This window comes from Nerophis lumbriciformis, linkage group LG21, assembly GCF_033978685.3.
Source record: "Nerophis lumbriciformis linkage group LG21, RoL_Nlum_v2.1, whole genome shotgun sequence".
Lineage (NCBI taxonomy): Eukaryota > Metazoa > Chordata > Actinopteri > Syngnathiformes > Syngnathidae > Nerophis > Nerophis lumbriciformis.
In genome coordinates, this window is record NC_084568.2 from 23,675,159 (window position 1) to 23,688,380 (window position 13,222).

The following is a 13,222-nucleotide window of genomic DNA, read 5'->3' on the forward strand; positions in this document are numbered from 1 at the left end:
TACCTAAGTGACACAGAAGATGGGTTTTAAGTAGGGCTGTCGAGTGATTCATCTTTTTTAATCAAATTAATCACGGGTTATTATTTGCTTGCACAAATCAAATTTGCTTGAGGAAATTTCTCAATATTTGGATACAAATGCAATTTTGTAATCAGAATGTCACACAGGAACATTTTTTAAATGTTTTACAGAACTGAAAGTCATTGATTTGCTCAAAGCTTAGTGATAGTAAGTATAGTAAGGATTAAGTGCACATTTTGAAAGTCTGCAAAAATGTTCCTTTTTAAATGATAGCTGATTTCTTTTTTGTACAAACTACTTTGGAGGTAGTTTGTACGACAGTAGCTGGCGACATGAACAACATCTTGGAGCACTCGATCTTCACAGATGTTAAGTGGCTTACATGTGGTGGCTGTCTATTTAGAAAGGGCATTGTGTAACTTATCTGTGGTAAACGCAGGCAGACTCAGCCAGCATAGTTTGTCGTCCTCTGTTGGCTGTCCATGTAGTATTAATGCTAGCGACGCCATCCTCACGCTCATGTTTCGCTTTACAATGCTATTTTAAGCTTGATGTTTGCCGACGATAAGAAAGTTTGTCGAGTATACGTTCTCACGCAGTTGCTTTTAGCTGCAGGCATTACACTACAGGCTCTTCTCACTCTTTGAAGTCTCTCCTTCTCACAGAGACTTAAACAAGTGCACCTTCTTACATACGTCACATACGTATACGCCCTCGCGGAGCAGAGAGGTAGCAGCATGGCTAAAGTTAGCTGTGGTGCGAGTAGTAATACGAGAGAAAGAAGGTGCGAATCTGGTAACAAATGAAGGAAGAATTAATTCCCAAGAAAAACAGCAGGGGGTCCATCGTCTGCAGGTGGTTTGGCTTCAAGTGGGAATATGTCGAACAGACAACCGTAATTTGTCAAGTGTGGGGCGAAAGCGTTGCTACAAAAAGTAGCATTACTGCTAATATGTAGCATCATTTGAAAAGTCACCTGAATGAAGAGTGCTTACTCCGCATGTCAACATCTCCGTTCGGTGCCACACCAACAAAATGCCGAGGCAACCATTTCCACATCAACACCGTATGAAAAAAAATAGTCCACGACATAAGGAGATAACGTCCGCAGGAACCTACCACATAGTGAAGGACATACACTATTTGATTTCCTATTATGCAGCTCATTTTTATTTGACAGTTATTGAAATATCTTGTGTGACATAATACACAAAAGTGCACTTTATTTATTTTAAACTATTGTAGTGGCGTACTGTACAAAAAGTGCACTTTATTTTACTGTTTTTTTGATATGTCATCTTAGTGACATCATGCACTAAAGTGCACTAATAGCTTGTTTTAAAATGTCTCTGACAATCTTGCACTTTCTGTTTTGAAATGACATGAATGTTTGTGCCACTGCTTAATAACTGTTTAATAAATACAGTTTTGGTCAATTGACTTAGTTGTGATTTCCCTATCTGCATGGAAGTTTAAAATGAGCATATATTAATGCAGTATGAAGAAGAATGTTTTGATGTAGGCACATAGAATCATCATACTGCTGTGATTATATGCATCAAGTGTTCATTCAAGGCTAAGGCAAAATATCACGATATATATATTGTGTATCGTGACATGGCCTAAAAATATTGAGATATTAAAAAAAGGCCATATCGCCCAGCCCTAGCTGGAAGACTAACTAATTACCTCAGTTACGTGACGAGATCACTGCCTAAGCAATGTGCGCTACATTCCGGCAGTCAAAACAAACACTGTGTTTAATCTTCATTCATTAGTAATCACATGCGTTAACGTGTTAAGGTTGACTGCCCTAGTTTAAAGTAAACACTTCCTGCAATCACCATTCATACCTGAGCCAGAGCCTGAGTTAAAGTCGTCGTCATCTTCGGGGTAGTAACCTCCTGAGCCGGCATCGTCCAGGTACAGGTCATCGACCTGGGAGGAGGTTTTTGCTGCCTCTGCTATCTGCAAAACAAAAACATCCAAAATTTAGAATTTTTTTAATATGCAACATGATCATTGCAATGCCACATTATGTTACTTAAAATATCTAATTTATTGAGGTGCAAATGTCCGAATCTGAAACATCAATTTGCCAATGTTTGCATGTAGTTTGACCTTAATGTATTGCCAAAAGTATTTGGCCACCCATCCGAATGATCAGAATCAGGTGTCCTAATCACTTGGCCCGGCCACAGGTGTATAAAATCAAGCACTTAGACATGGAGGCTGTTTCTAGAAACATTTGTGAATGAATGGGCCGCTCTCAGGAGCTCAGTGATTTCCACCGTGGAACTGTCATAGGATGCCACCTGTGCAACAAATCCAGTCGTGAAATTTCCTTGCTCCTAAATATTCCAAAGTCAACTGTCAATTCTATGCTCCCAACCTTATGGGAACAGTTGGAAGCGGGCCCCTTGCTCTTCTAACATGACTGTGCACCAGTGCACAAGCAAAGTCCACAAAGACATGGATGACAGAGTCTGGTGTGGATGAACTTGACTGGCCTGCACAGAGTCTTGACCTGAACCCGATAGAACACCTTTGGGATGAATTAGAACGGAGACTGATAGCCAGGCCTTCTCGACCAACATCAGTATGTGACCTCACCAATGCGCTTTAGGAAGAATGGTCGAAAATTCCTATAAACACACTCCGTAACCTTGTGGACAGCCTTCCCTGAAGAGTTGAAGATGTAATAGCTGCAGAAGGTGGACCGACATCATATTGAACCCTATGGGTTAGGAATGGGATGGCACTTCAAGTTCATATGTGAGTCAAGGCAGGCGGCCAAATACTTTGGGTAATATAGTGTATGTTTACCAACGGACAGCTAGTGTTACAATTTATTGTCTATGAATTCATCCAGGTCATTGTCATCTCCGGGCATTCAATTGATCACAACTGGACTGTTTGGTTTGTCCTAGGAGACGTTTCGCCTCTCATCCGAGTAGGCTTCTTCAGTTCATGCTCATAGACTTAGATTGGTCAGATCTAGTCTAGAGGCTGGTGCCAAAAACTCCAAATATGTATACTCCAAAACCAGGAGGGTGTGCTTGGGGGCAAGGATGGTTTCGTCCTATTGTAGTGAGAAAAAAAACAAAACGGTTTTGATACTAACTGATGAAGCCCACTCGGATGAAAGGCGAAACGTCCTCGAAGACAAACCAAACAGTCCAGCTGCGATCGATTGAATGCCCTGAGGATACAATTTATTGTGATTCAAAAGGAGCATAGGTAAATGTCTAATTGCACAACCAGCCCTTCCCCCTGCGCTGCTGTCCTGGCAACTGATCTAAGTGGTCAGAATGTTTGTTTTGCAGCTTAACACGGATACAAACTAAAAAGGCTGTAACCTACATATCTCTGTTATGTTGAAAAGCTTCTTGCCATCTGGCTTAATTAGAATTTAACAAGAGAATGCCGTTTTTGCACTGCCATATAATCCAATATTCTCCTAAATGACTTGATTGTGTGTTTTATATTATTAATGTTTAACAATATATTCCTAAAACAGTGTGTGAATTAAAATGATAGCAAGAAAAAATATAAAATTGCATGAAACATGATTCTTCGAAAAAAAAACGTGCATTGCAACTAAAACATGTGCCAAAGAGTTTTTTGATATTTTCGAGGCTAATTGTTATCCAGGTTGCCAGCAAAAATTGGGGTTGTGAGCCTCCCCATCGCTAGTTCCGTACTATACCTGGAATAATACCCAAAGCACTTTAAATTACACATCATCACACACTGATGCCAGAAGCCGCCATGCAAGGCACTAACCACAACCCATCAGAAGCTGGTAGGGGTTCAGTGTCTTGCATAGGGACACCTCAACATGAGCTCTCCAGGCCAGCATCGAACCAGTAACCCTCTGGTTGCAAGATGGCCACTGTACCGAATGAGCCATGCCTCCCCATTAAACATTACAGTCAACCCCATTCCAGTGTCTTATTCACTGGCTTTAGCTAATTGCGAGAAAGACCCAATTCAATTTTTCCAGCTATAGGAACAAAGAAAATGAATGTGAAGGACACTGACTGAAAGAAAAAGTGGATGCTAATAATTGAAATCAAGAAACAAATTAAAATTAAAAAACGTGACAGGGGTGTGCCCATAGCAGACTTGCCAATGCAGTACAAGCACAGCACTGCTACTGAAGCAAATGGACGTTAAAATGATTTCCCAACGGCGGACTTTTATCCATGAAAATACAGAGAAGCTGCTGGTGGTGGGTTTGATAGAGAAGCAGCTTGCAGGAGAGGTCCAGTCTCCAAGGTAAAAGCTGTACATTATTACATTATTTGGTAGAATTACTGTAGTTGTGGGTAGTACATTCTGTTGTGTTTTTGATACAACATGCGCTATCTAGAAGTTCCTTTTTTTTCTTATTTAAAAGCGTGTTTCATGTTGTGTTGTTTTTTGGGGGTCCCGGAAAGAGAATAATTAATATCAATAGGGAACAGGGCAACAAACTCGTAAACCAAGCCAAGAACATACTCATAATCTGTTTATGCAATCAAAGTTGCTAAAACGTGATGATCTTGTTAAATACAATACATCAATAATCTTATATAAAGCATTTGATAAATTATTACGGCCTAACCTACGCGGGCTCATAACTTGAGAGGTTTTGGATATTTCTCATTGCCGAGAGCTCAAACCACTCGTAAAAGTTTTTGTGTGTCTGTATGCGGAGTGAAACTCTGGAACAAACTGGACTTACAACACACGCAATGCCAAATTATTCATCAATTTAAACTGTTATATAAGCATCGGGTTTGGTTAAATATAGAGAGGAGGGTCTTTAATTTGAATTGTTGTTGTACTCTGTCTCATAGTGTTAACATGTGCTCAATGTTTCCTTACCATTGTTGGTATATTGTCCATTACCATTGTTGGTATTGTTCATTCTTCTAACATAGTTGCTACAAATTATTGTTAAAATGTAATAATCAAGTGTTACCTGTAGAAATGCTACAATTATATAACATTGTATGATAATCCTTAAACAAAGGAACAGTGAAGCTCAATGCATTAATCACTGAATGGAGAACTGGGGGTGGGATTAAATAATCTTCTTCCCACTCCCTTTAGGCAAAACTGGATCGTCACGTTTACATATTGTACATTCCCTTTTGCACTACATGAATCACTTTTTCTGTGTCATTGCCTGAAATAAATGAATAGATTAAATGAATTAATGAAATGAAGGTACCACTGTAATTGCATCCATGGCAACACCTATTCAAGTCGGATTGTAAAATCTGTCGTCAGCAGGATTCTCTTTACTGAAAGTGCTGTTTTAGGCCCCTTCTACTCTACCCCGGCTAAGGTTATCCAGGGTAAATCCCTGCCCCCCTCCGTCCGCCGGCGCAACGCGACCCACTACGCATGCGTGGAAAATGTGCACGTCATAGTCACCTCCAGTGTTGCTTTGTGTGCAAGTTCTTAAATTTAACTTATCTGAACAATATCCAGTGTTGTGGTATTTCAATTAACTGGAATCCAGTGTGCTGTGGGGCCCTATTGTAGTGAATCACACCTGAGACATCATTAATTAATCAAATCTTTAATGGACATGTGGAAGTAAACAATGTGATGAAGAACATTTTACATCAATCTAGGGATCTAGACATCTGGTCAGGACACTTGTCACTCTTTTGCCTTCACCTTCATTGTCCATTCGTTTTTGGTGACTTTATTTACTCTGGACCTAGACGTCGAGTCCACTACATACATGGCGTGGCGGACAATAACTGATAGTCTGCTTTGCCAGTCCAAATGCATTTGCCGTTTTTCGTAGTCTTTCCTCGACGGCACAGTTGACCTGGACATTTGAAAGTTCTCTTGCCGTCTGAGATGTGTTGTATCCCAAATAGCTGCAATCACGCGTTTTCTTCTCTAAAGGTATTCATGTGTGATTTCCACAGCGTCTGTACATGTAGAAGAATGAGAAACACGGGCATGTCTGGATGACTCGCCTCCATCTTTCCAGTGGTTAGCTCCGAGTTACGAAACCGCTTTATTAGGAAGCTGGCTGTGGCGTGGTCTTTCTGGCGTCACTTTCTCTCCGAACTCAATTTGTAAACGATCAATGAGTCCATACAAAGCTAAGAGTCGGAGATTCAAGAAATGGATGGCGCACTTACCCATGTAAAAACATATCCAAGGAGAGGAACCTTAAACGATGAATTAGTGTGGCCAAAACGGGGCTTAGGCTAAATAATTATTTGTTCAAGGGTTTATCCGGCTTAGTGTAGACATAGCCTTAGAGCAGTGGTTCTTAACCTGGTTTCGATCAAACCCTAGGGGTTCGGTGAGTCAGCCTCAGGGGTTCGACGGAGCCTTCGTCACGGAGGACAAGACACAGCCGACTTATCGTGTAAATAAAAACTTCTCCCTATCGCAGTGGTTCTTAACCTGGGTTCGATCGAACCCGAGGGGTTCGGTGAGTCGGGCCCAGGGGTTCGGCGGAGGTCAAGACACACCCGACTCATCTTGTATATAAAAACTTCTCCCTATCGGCGGCTTATGGATACCCCCAAATAATGTTCCCTCTAATTTTCCATGTGCGTGAGCAAACGCAAAAACTCTTTGAGGATTCAGTGGACCACATGTGAGCGACGTCAGACGTGCACACTGTGTCCACACCTGTCCCAAACCTGACTAAATAACAAGTTAAATGTTTTATTATTATAATCAAATGACAGCAGTCATTTCCATATTTTCTAATGTAAGTGTTTTGGCCCACTTACAATGACAATAACAAAAAATATTGTTTTTCATGAGCTGTGTACTAGTATTGTATGTCTGGGTGGGGGTCCTGCTTTGGAAAGAATTTGTATCCCTTTCAGATATCACATTCACATGTTGCACAATGAGATGTATACTGGGATCATGTATACATTCCTGTAACTTTCTGTTTGTAAAAAAATATATTGATTATCCATCCATCCATCCATCTTCTTCCGCTTATCCGAGGTCGGGTTGCGGGGGCAGCAGCTTAAGCAGGGAAGCCCAGACTTCCCTCTCCCCAGCCACTTCGTCCAGCTCCTCCCGGGGGATCCCGAGGCGTTCCCAGGCCAGCCGGGAGAGATAGTCTTCCCAGCGTGTCCTGGGTCTTCCCCGTGGCCTCCTACCGGTCGGACGTGCCCGAAACACCTTCCTAGGGAGGCGTTCGGGTGGCATCCTGACCAGATGCCCGAACCACCTCATCTGGCTCCTCTCGATGTGGAGGAGCAGCGGCTTTACTTTGAGCTCCCCCGAATGACAGAGCTTCTCACCCTATCTCTAAGGGAGAGCCCCGCCACTCGGCGGAGGAAACTCATTTCGGCCGCTTGTACCCGTGATTTTGTCCTTTCGGTCATGACCCAAAGCTCATGACCATAGGTGAGGATGGGAACGTAGATCGACCGGTAAATCGAGAGCTTTGCCTTCCGGCTCAGCTCCTTCTTCACCACAACGGATCGATACAGCGTCCGCATTACTGAAGACGCCGCACCGATCCGCCTGTCGATCTCACGACCCACTCTTCCCCCACTCGTGAACAAGACTCCGAGGTACTTGAACTCCTCCACTTGGGGCAAGATCTCCTCCCCAACCCGGAGATGGCACTCCACCCTTTTCCGGGAGAGAACCATGGACTCGGACTTGGAGGTGCTGATTCCCATCCCAGTCGCTTCACACTCGGCTGCGAACCGATCCAGTGAGAGCTGAAGATCTTGGCCGGAGGAAGCCATCAGGACCACGTCATCTGCAAATAGCAGTGACCTAATCCCGCAGCCACCAAACCAGATCCCCTCAACGCCCTGACTGCGCCTAGAAATTCTGTCCATAAAGGTTATGAACAGAATCGGTGACAAAGGGCAGCCTTGGCGGAGTCCAACCCTCACTGGAAACGTGTCCGACTTACTGCCGGCAATGCGGACCAAGCTCTGACACTGATTATACAGGGAGCGAACTGCGACAATAAGACAGTCCGTTACCCCATACTCTCTGAGCACTCCCCACAGGACTTCCCGGGGTACATGGTCGAATGCCTTCTCCAAGTCCACAAAGCACATGTAGACTGGTTGGGCAAACTCCCATGCACCCTCAAGGACCCTGCCGAGAGTATAGAGCTGGTCCACAGTTCCACGACCAGGACGAAAACCACACGGTTCCTCCTGAATCCGAGGTTCGACTATCCGGCGTAGCCTCCTCTCCAGTACACTTGAATAGACCTTACCGGGAAGGCTGAGGAGTGTGATCCCACGATAGTTGGAACACACCCTCCGGTTCCCCTTCTTAAAGAGAGGAACCACCACCCCGGTCTGCCAATCCAGAGGTACCGCCCCCGATGTCCACGCGATGTTGCAGAGTCTTGTCAACCAAGACAGCCCCACAACATCCAGAGCCTTAAGGAACTCCGGGCGGGTCTCATCCACCCCCGGGGCCTTGCCACCGAGGAGCTTTTTAACTACCTCGGCAACCTCAGCCCCAGAAATAGGAGAGCCCACCACAGATTCCCCAGGCCCTGCTTCCTCATAGGAAGACGTGCTGGTAGGTTTGAGGAGGTCTTCGAAGTATTCCCTCCACCGATCCACAACATCCGCAGTCGAGGTCAGCAGAGCACCATCCCCACCATACACGGTGTTGACACTGCACTGCTTCCCCTTCCTGAGGCGGCGGATGGTGGTCCAGAATTGCTTCGAAGCCGTCCGGAAGTCTTTTTCCATGGCCTCCCCGAACTCCTCCCATGTCCGAGTTTTTGCCTCCGCGACCGCTGAAGCCGCACACCGCTTGGCCTGTCGGTACCTGTCTGCTGCCTCAGGAGTCCCATGAGCCAAAAGAACCTGATAGGACTCCTTCTTCAGCCTGACGGCATCCCTCACCGCCGGCGTCCACCAACGGGTTCTAGGATTACCGCCACGACAGGCACCAACTACCTTGCGGCCACAGCTCCAATCGGCCGCCTCGACAATAGAGGTACGGAACATTGTCCACTCGGACTCAATGTCCAGCACCTCCCTCGGGACATGTTAAAAGTTCTTCCGGAGGTGGGAATTGAAACTCTCTCTGACAGGAGACTCTGCCAGGCGTTCCCAGCAAACCCTCACAATGCGTTTGGGCCTGCCAGGTCTGTCCGGCATCCTCCCCCACCTTCGCAGCCAACTCACCACCAGGTGGTGATCGGTAGAAAGCTCCGCCCCTCTCTTCACCCGAGTGTCCAAAACATGAGACCGCAAATCCGATGACACAACTACAAAGTCGATCATGGAACTGCGGCCTAGGGTGTCCTGGTGCCAAGTGCACATATGGACACCCTTATGTTTGAACATGGTGTTTGTTATCGACAATCTGTGACGAGCACAAAAGTCCAATAACAGAACACCACTCGGGTTCAGATCCGGGCGGCCATTCTTCCCAATCACACCTCTCCAGGTTTCACTGTCGCTGCCAACATGAGCGTTGAAGTCCCCCAGTAGAACGAGGGAATCACCCGGGGGAGCACTCTCCAGTACTCCCTCGAGTGAGTCCAAAAAGGGTGGGTACTCTGAGCTGCCGTTTGGCGCGTAAACGCAAACAACAGTCAGGACCCGTCCCCCCACCTGAAGGCGAAGGGAAGCTACCCTCTCGTCCACCGGGTTGAACTTCAATGTGCAGGCTTTGAGCCGAGGGGCAACAAGATTTGCCACCCCAGCCCGTCGCCTCTCACTGCCGGCAACGCCAGAGTGGAAGAGAGTCCAGCCCCTCTCAAGAGAAGTGGTTCCAGAGCCCTTGCTGTGCGTCGAAGTGAGTCCGACTATATCTAGCCGGAACTTCTCCACCTCACGCACTAGCTCAGGCCCCTCCACCCCCAGTGAAGTGACGTTCCACGTCCCAAGAGCCAGCTTATGTAGCCGAGGATCGGACCGCCAAGTGCCCTGCCCTCGACTGCCGCCCAGCTCACACTGCACCCGACCTCTATGGCCCCTGCTATGGGTGGTGAGCCCATTGGAGGGGGGACCCACGTTGCCTCTTCGGGCTGTGCCCGGCCGGGCCCCATGGGGACAGGCCCGGCCACCACCAGGCGCTCGCCATCGTGCCCCACCTCCGGGCCTGGCTCCAGAGGGGGCCCTGGTGACCCGCGTCCGGGCGAGGGAAATCTGGGTCCTTTGTTTGTGTTCTTCATCGAGGTCTTCGAGCTGCTCTTTGTCTGATCCCTCACCTAGGACCAGTTTGCCTTGGGAGACCCTACCAGGGGGCATAGAAACCCCCGGACAACATAGCTCCTAGGATCATTGGGACACGCAAACTCCTCTACCACGGTAAGGTGGCAGCTCAGAGAGGAGATATATTGATTAGTATTTCTTTAATATAAAAACATAATTTCATGATTCTGAGTAGTCTTGGCTTCAATCCCGGGCTCGGGATCTTTCTGTGTGGAGTTTGCATGTTCTCCCCGTGACTGCGTGGGTTCCCTCCGGGTACTCCGGCTTCCTCCCACCTCCAAAGACATGCACCTGGGGATAGGTTGATTGGCAACACTAAATTGGCCCTAGTGTGTGAATGTTGTCTGTCTATCTGTGTTGGCCCTGCGATGAGGTGGCGACTTGTCCAGGGTGTACCCCGCCTTCCGCCCGATTGTAGCTGAGATAGGCTCCAGCGCCCCCCGCGACCCAGAAGGGAATAAGCGGTAGAAAATGGATGCATGGATGGATGGATATTTATAAATGAAGAATAAATTAAGAAAAAAAATGTGTTTTTCTCTAAAGAAGGGTTCGGTGAATGCACATATGAAACTGGTGGGGTTCGGTACCTCCAACAATGTTAAGAACCACTGCCCTATCGGCTTTATGGATACGGCAACAGCAGAAGTCAGACTGATTTGCATGTGTGTAATTTGTTGTGAGTTCATGCAATGTGTTTGTTTTGTTCTTTGAACAAGGTGATGTTGATGCATGGTTCATTTTGTGCATCAGTAAAAATACATAACTTTGTCTTGAATTTGAAAAAAAAACATTTTATTTTTCACTAAAGAAGGGTTCGGTGAATGCGCATATGAAACTGGTGGGGTTCGGTACCTCCAACAAGGTTAAGAACCACTGCTTTAGAGGTTAAAAATGGGCTGCAAAAGTAAGACCACCCACAACACGATATCATCCCTGTGTGTGTGTGTGTCTGTTAGTCTGCCTGTTTGCTCCAGTTACAGGTCAGCTCTAATGATATTTTGCTGATAAACCTCAGGCTGAAAGAGGTTGGATTAGAGGAAACAATCAATTGGTCTGGCATCAAAGACCAATGAGAGGTCTTCTTTTGTCCGGGGCAAAGAATAAGAGTAATTGTGTGGTGACAATTTACGCCACACTAATGACTGTTTAGGGCTTGCTGCGTTTGGAGAGATACAATGCAAAAATGGCCGATTATCAGTTATCTGTTAAACAAGACTGTTCTAAAGTGACTATCAATGAGAACATCGATTTCATAGAGCTCTGAGGCCAGTACACATGCTTCTGTTTACACAAAAGACTCACAAGAAATGCAACAATACAAAGAAATCTCTTGTCTCTGGGACACGTGTGTAGGCACAGTGGTACTTTTAAGTCATTGTGCATACGTGTATGTGTGTAGAGGCATGAAAGAGAGGCGCTGGCACTCTCCATGACAAAGAAGCCGGGAGTTCACACCGCTAAATACCTCGATAGTGAAAGACGGCGAAGAAGGTGGGAGGAAAAGACTGAAACAGAACAATGCACATCTCCATTCCTCCTCAGTCAAGTGACTTGTGAAAGAAGGACCTTTCACTCCTCAAGCCGCTTGATCAAAGAGAGAATTTGTTCAAAGCAACTTTATCTTAACCTTACTTGCCTTCTACCCCTGCGAACACAACCCCCCGCCCGCGTCCCTCCCATTCACTGCTCAGTGCGCTCCACAGGTCAGGATGCATTGCCAATAATATGAGCATCGGAGCAAAACACGTCAGGCGGCAGTTTGTGGCGACAAAGGACGCTAATGAGATAGAGGCCACACACGCGCATGCATGAGTCGAAAGTGTTTTACTAATTTATGTGAGTATTTCATTAATTCATTGATTCTACAGAGTCGGGGGATGTGCGCAATTAAGCATGTTAACATGACACATCGGCATTCATGCCTGAAAGTGTGTGACTAATCAAATGCATGCGGTGCTTTAGTGTACAATAACCTAAGCCAAGGACTCGGGAACCGGATTTACCCCTTTACTATTTTATATATTTCTGAGAACCAGCCTCATCTGTAGTGGACAATTGATTTCTGTCCATGTATTTTGTCAGGTCATTGCCCAGTCTATGCAACAGGAACGCTCTTCTATTTTAAGGCCCTACTGCAAAAAAGCTGGTCAAAGGTCATCTAGAGCAGGGTTATTCAGTTCATAAAACTTGGAAGAGACTAACATATTTGCAGGAGATTTTCTAAAAACAATAGAGCGCTGTCATACGGAGCAGGGTTTCTTAACTATAAGGCCCATTGTTGAACCACGGAAATTATCTGGTTCTGAGCTGTGGTCAGTATTAACCCTCTAATACACTTTTCCACCACTTGTGGCAGTAATGACAATGTCAAACCAGAGCCCTCTATAGAGAGAGTATGAACAACTTGGTTTTAAAGTTGGTTCTAAACATAGTGTCCTTCGTCTAGCTATTGATTGATTGATTGAGACTTTTATTAGTAGATTGCACAGTACAGTACATATTCCGTACAATTGACCACTAAATGGTAACACCCGAATAAGTTTTTCAACTTGTTTAAGTCGGGGTCCACGTTAATCAATTCATGGTAATTGACTAATCATTTAAGAGATTGTCTGGCTATACTGTCTCTGATTGGTCAAAAACCCGTCACTTGACTACAGGACGCCGTGTTTGGAAACAACTCTGAAACTGACTACAGGACGCCATGTTTGGAAACAACTCTGAAACTGACTACAGGACGCCATGTTCGGGACCAACTCTGAAACTGACTACAGATGGCCATGTTCGGGACCAACTCTGAAACTGACTACAGGACGCCATGTTCGGGACCAACTCTGAAACTGACTACAGGACGCCATGTTTGGGACCAACTCTGAAACTGACTACAGGACGCCATGTTTGGGACCAACTCTGAAACTGACTACAGGACGCCATGTTTGGGACCAACTCTGAAACTGACTACAGGACGCCATGTTTGGGACCAACTCTGAAACTGACTACAG

The 13,222-nt window shown here is 45.8% G+C and overlaps 1 protein-coding gene across 1 annotated transcript in view; it reads right to left on the bottom strand.

The window, feature by feature from the left end:
- The window catches only part of sdc2 (syndecan 2), a 133,724-nt gene that overhangs the window by 31,236 nt on the left and 89,266 nt on the right, over window positions 1-13,222 (bottom strand). The window contains exon 2 of the mRNA XM_061982605.1: window positions 1,875-1,989. Coding sequence (XP_061838589.1) covers window positions 1,875-1,989 — 115 coding nt within the window. The remainder of the gene's footprint in view (window positions 1-1,874; window positions 1,990-13,222) is intronic.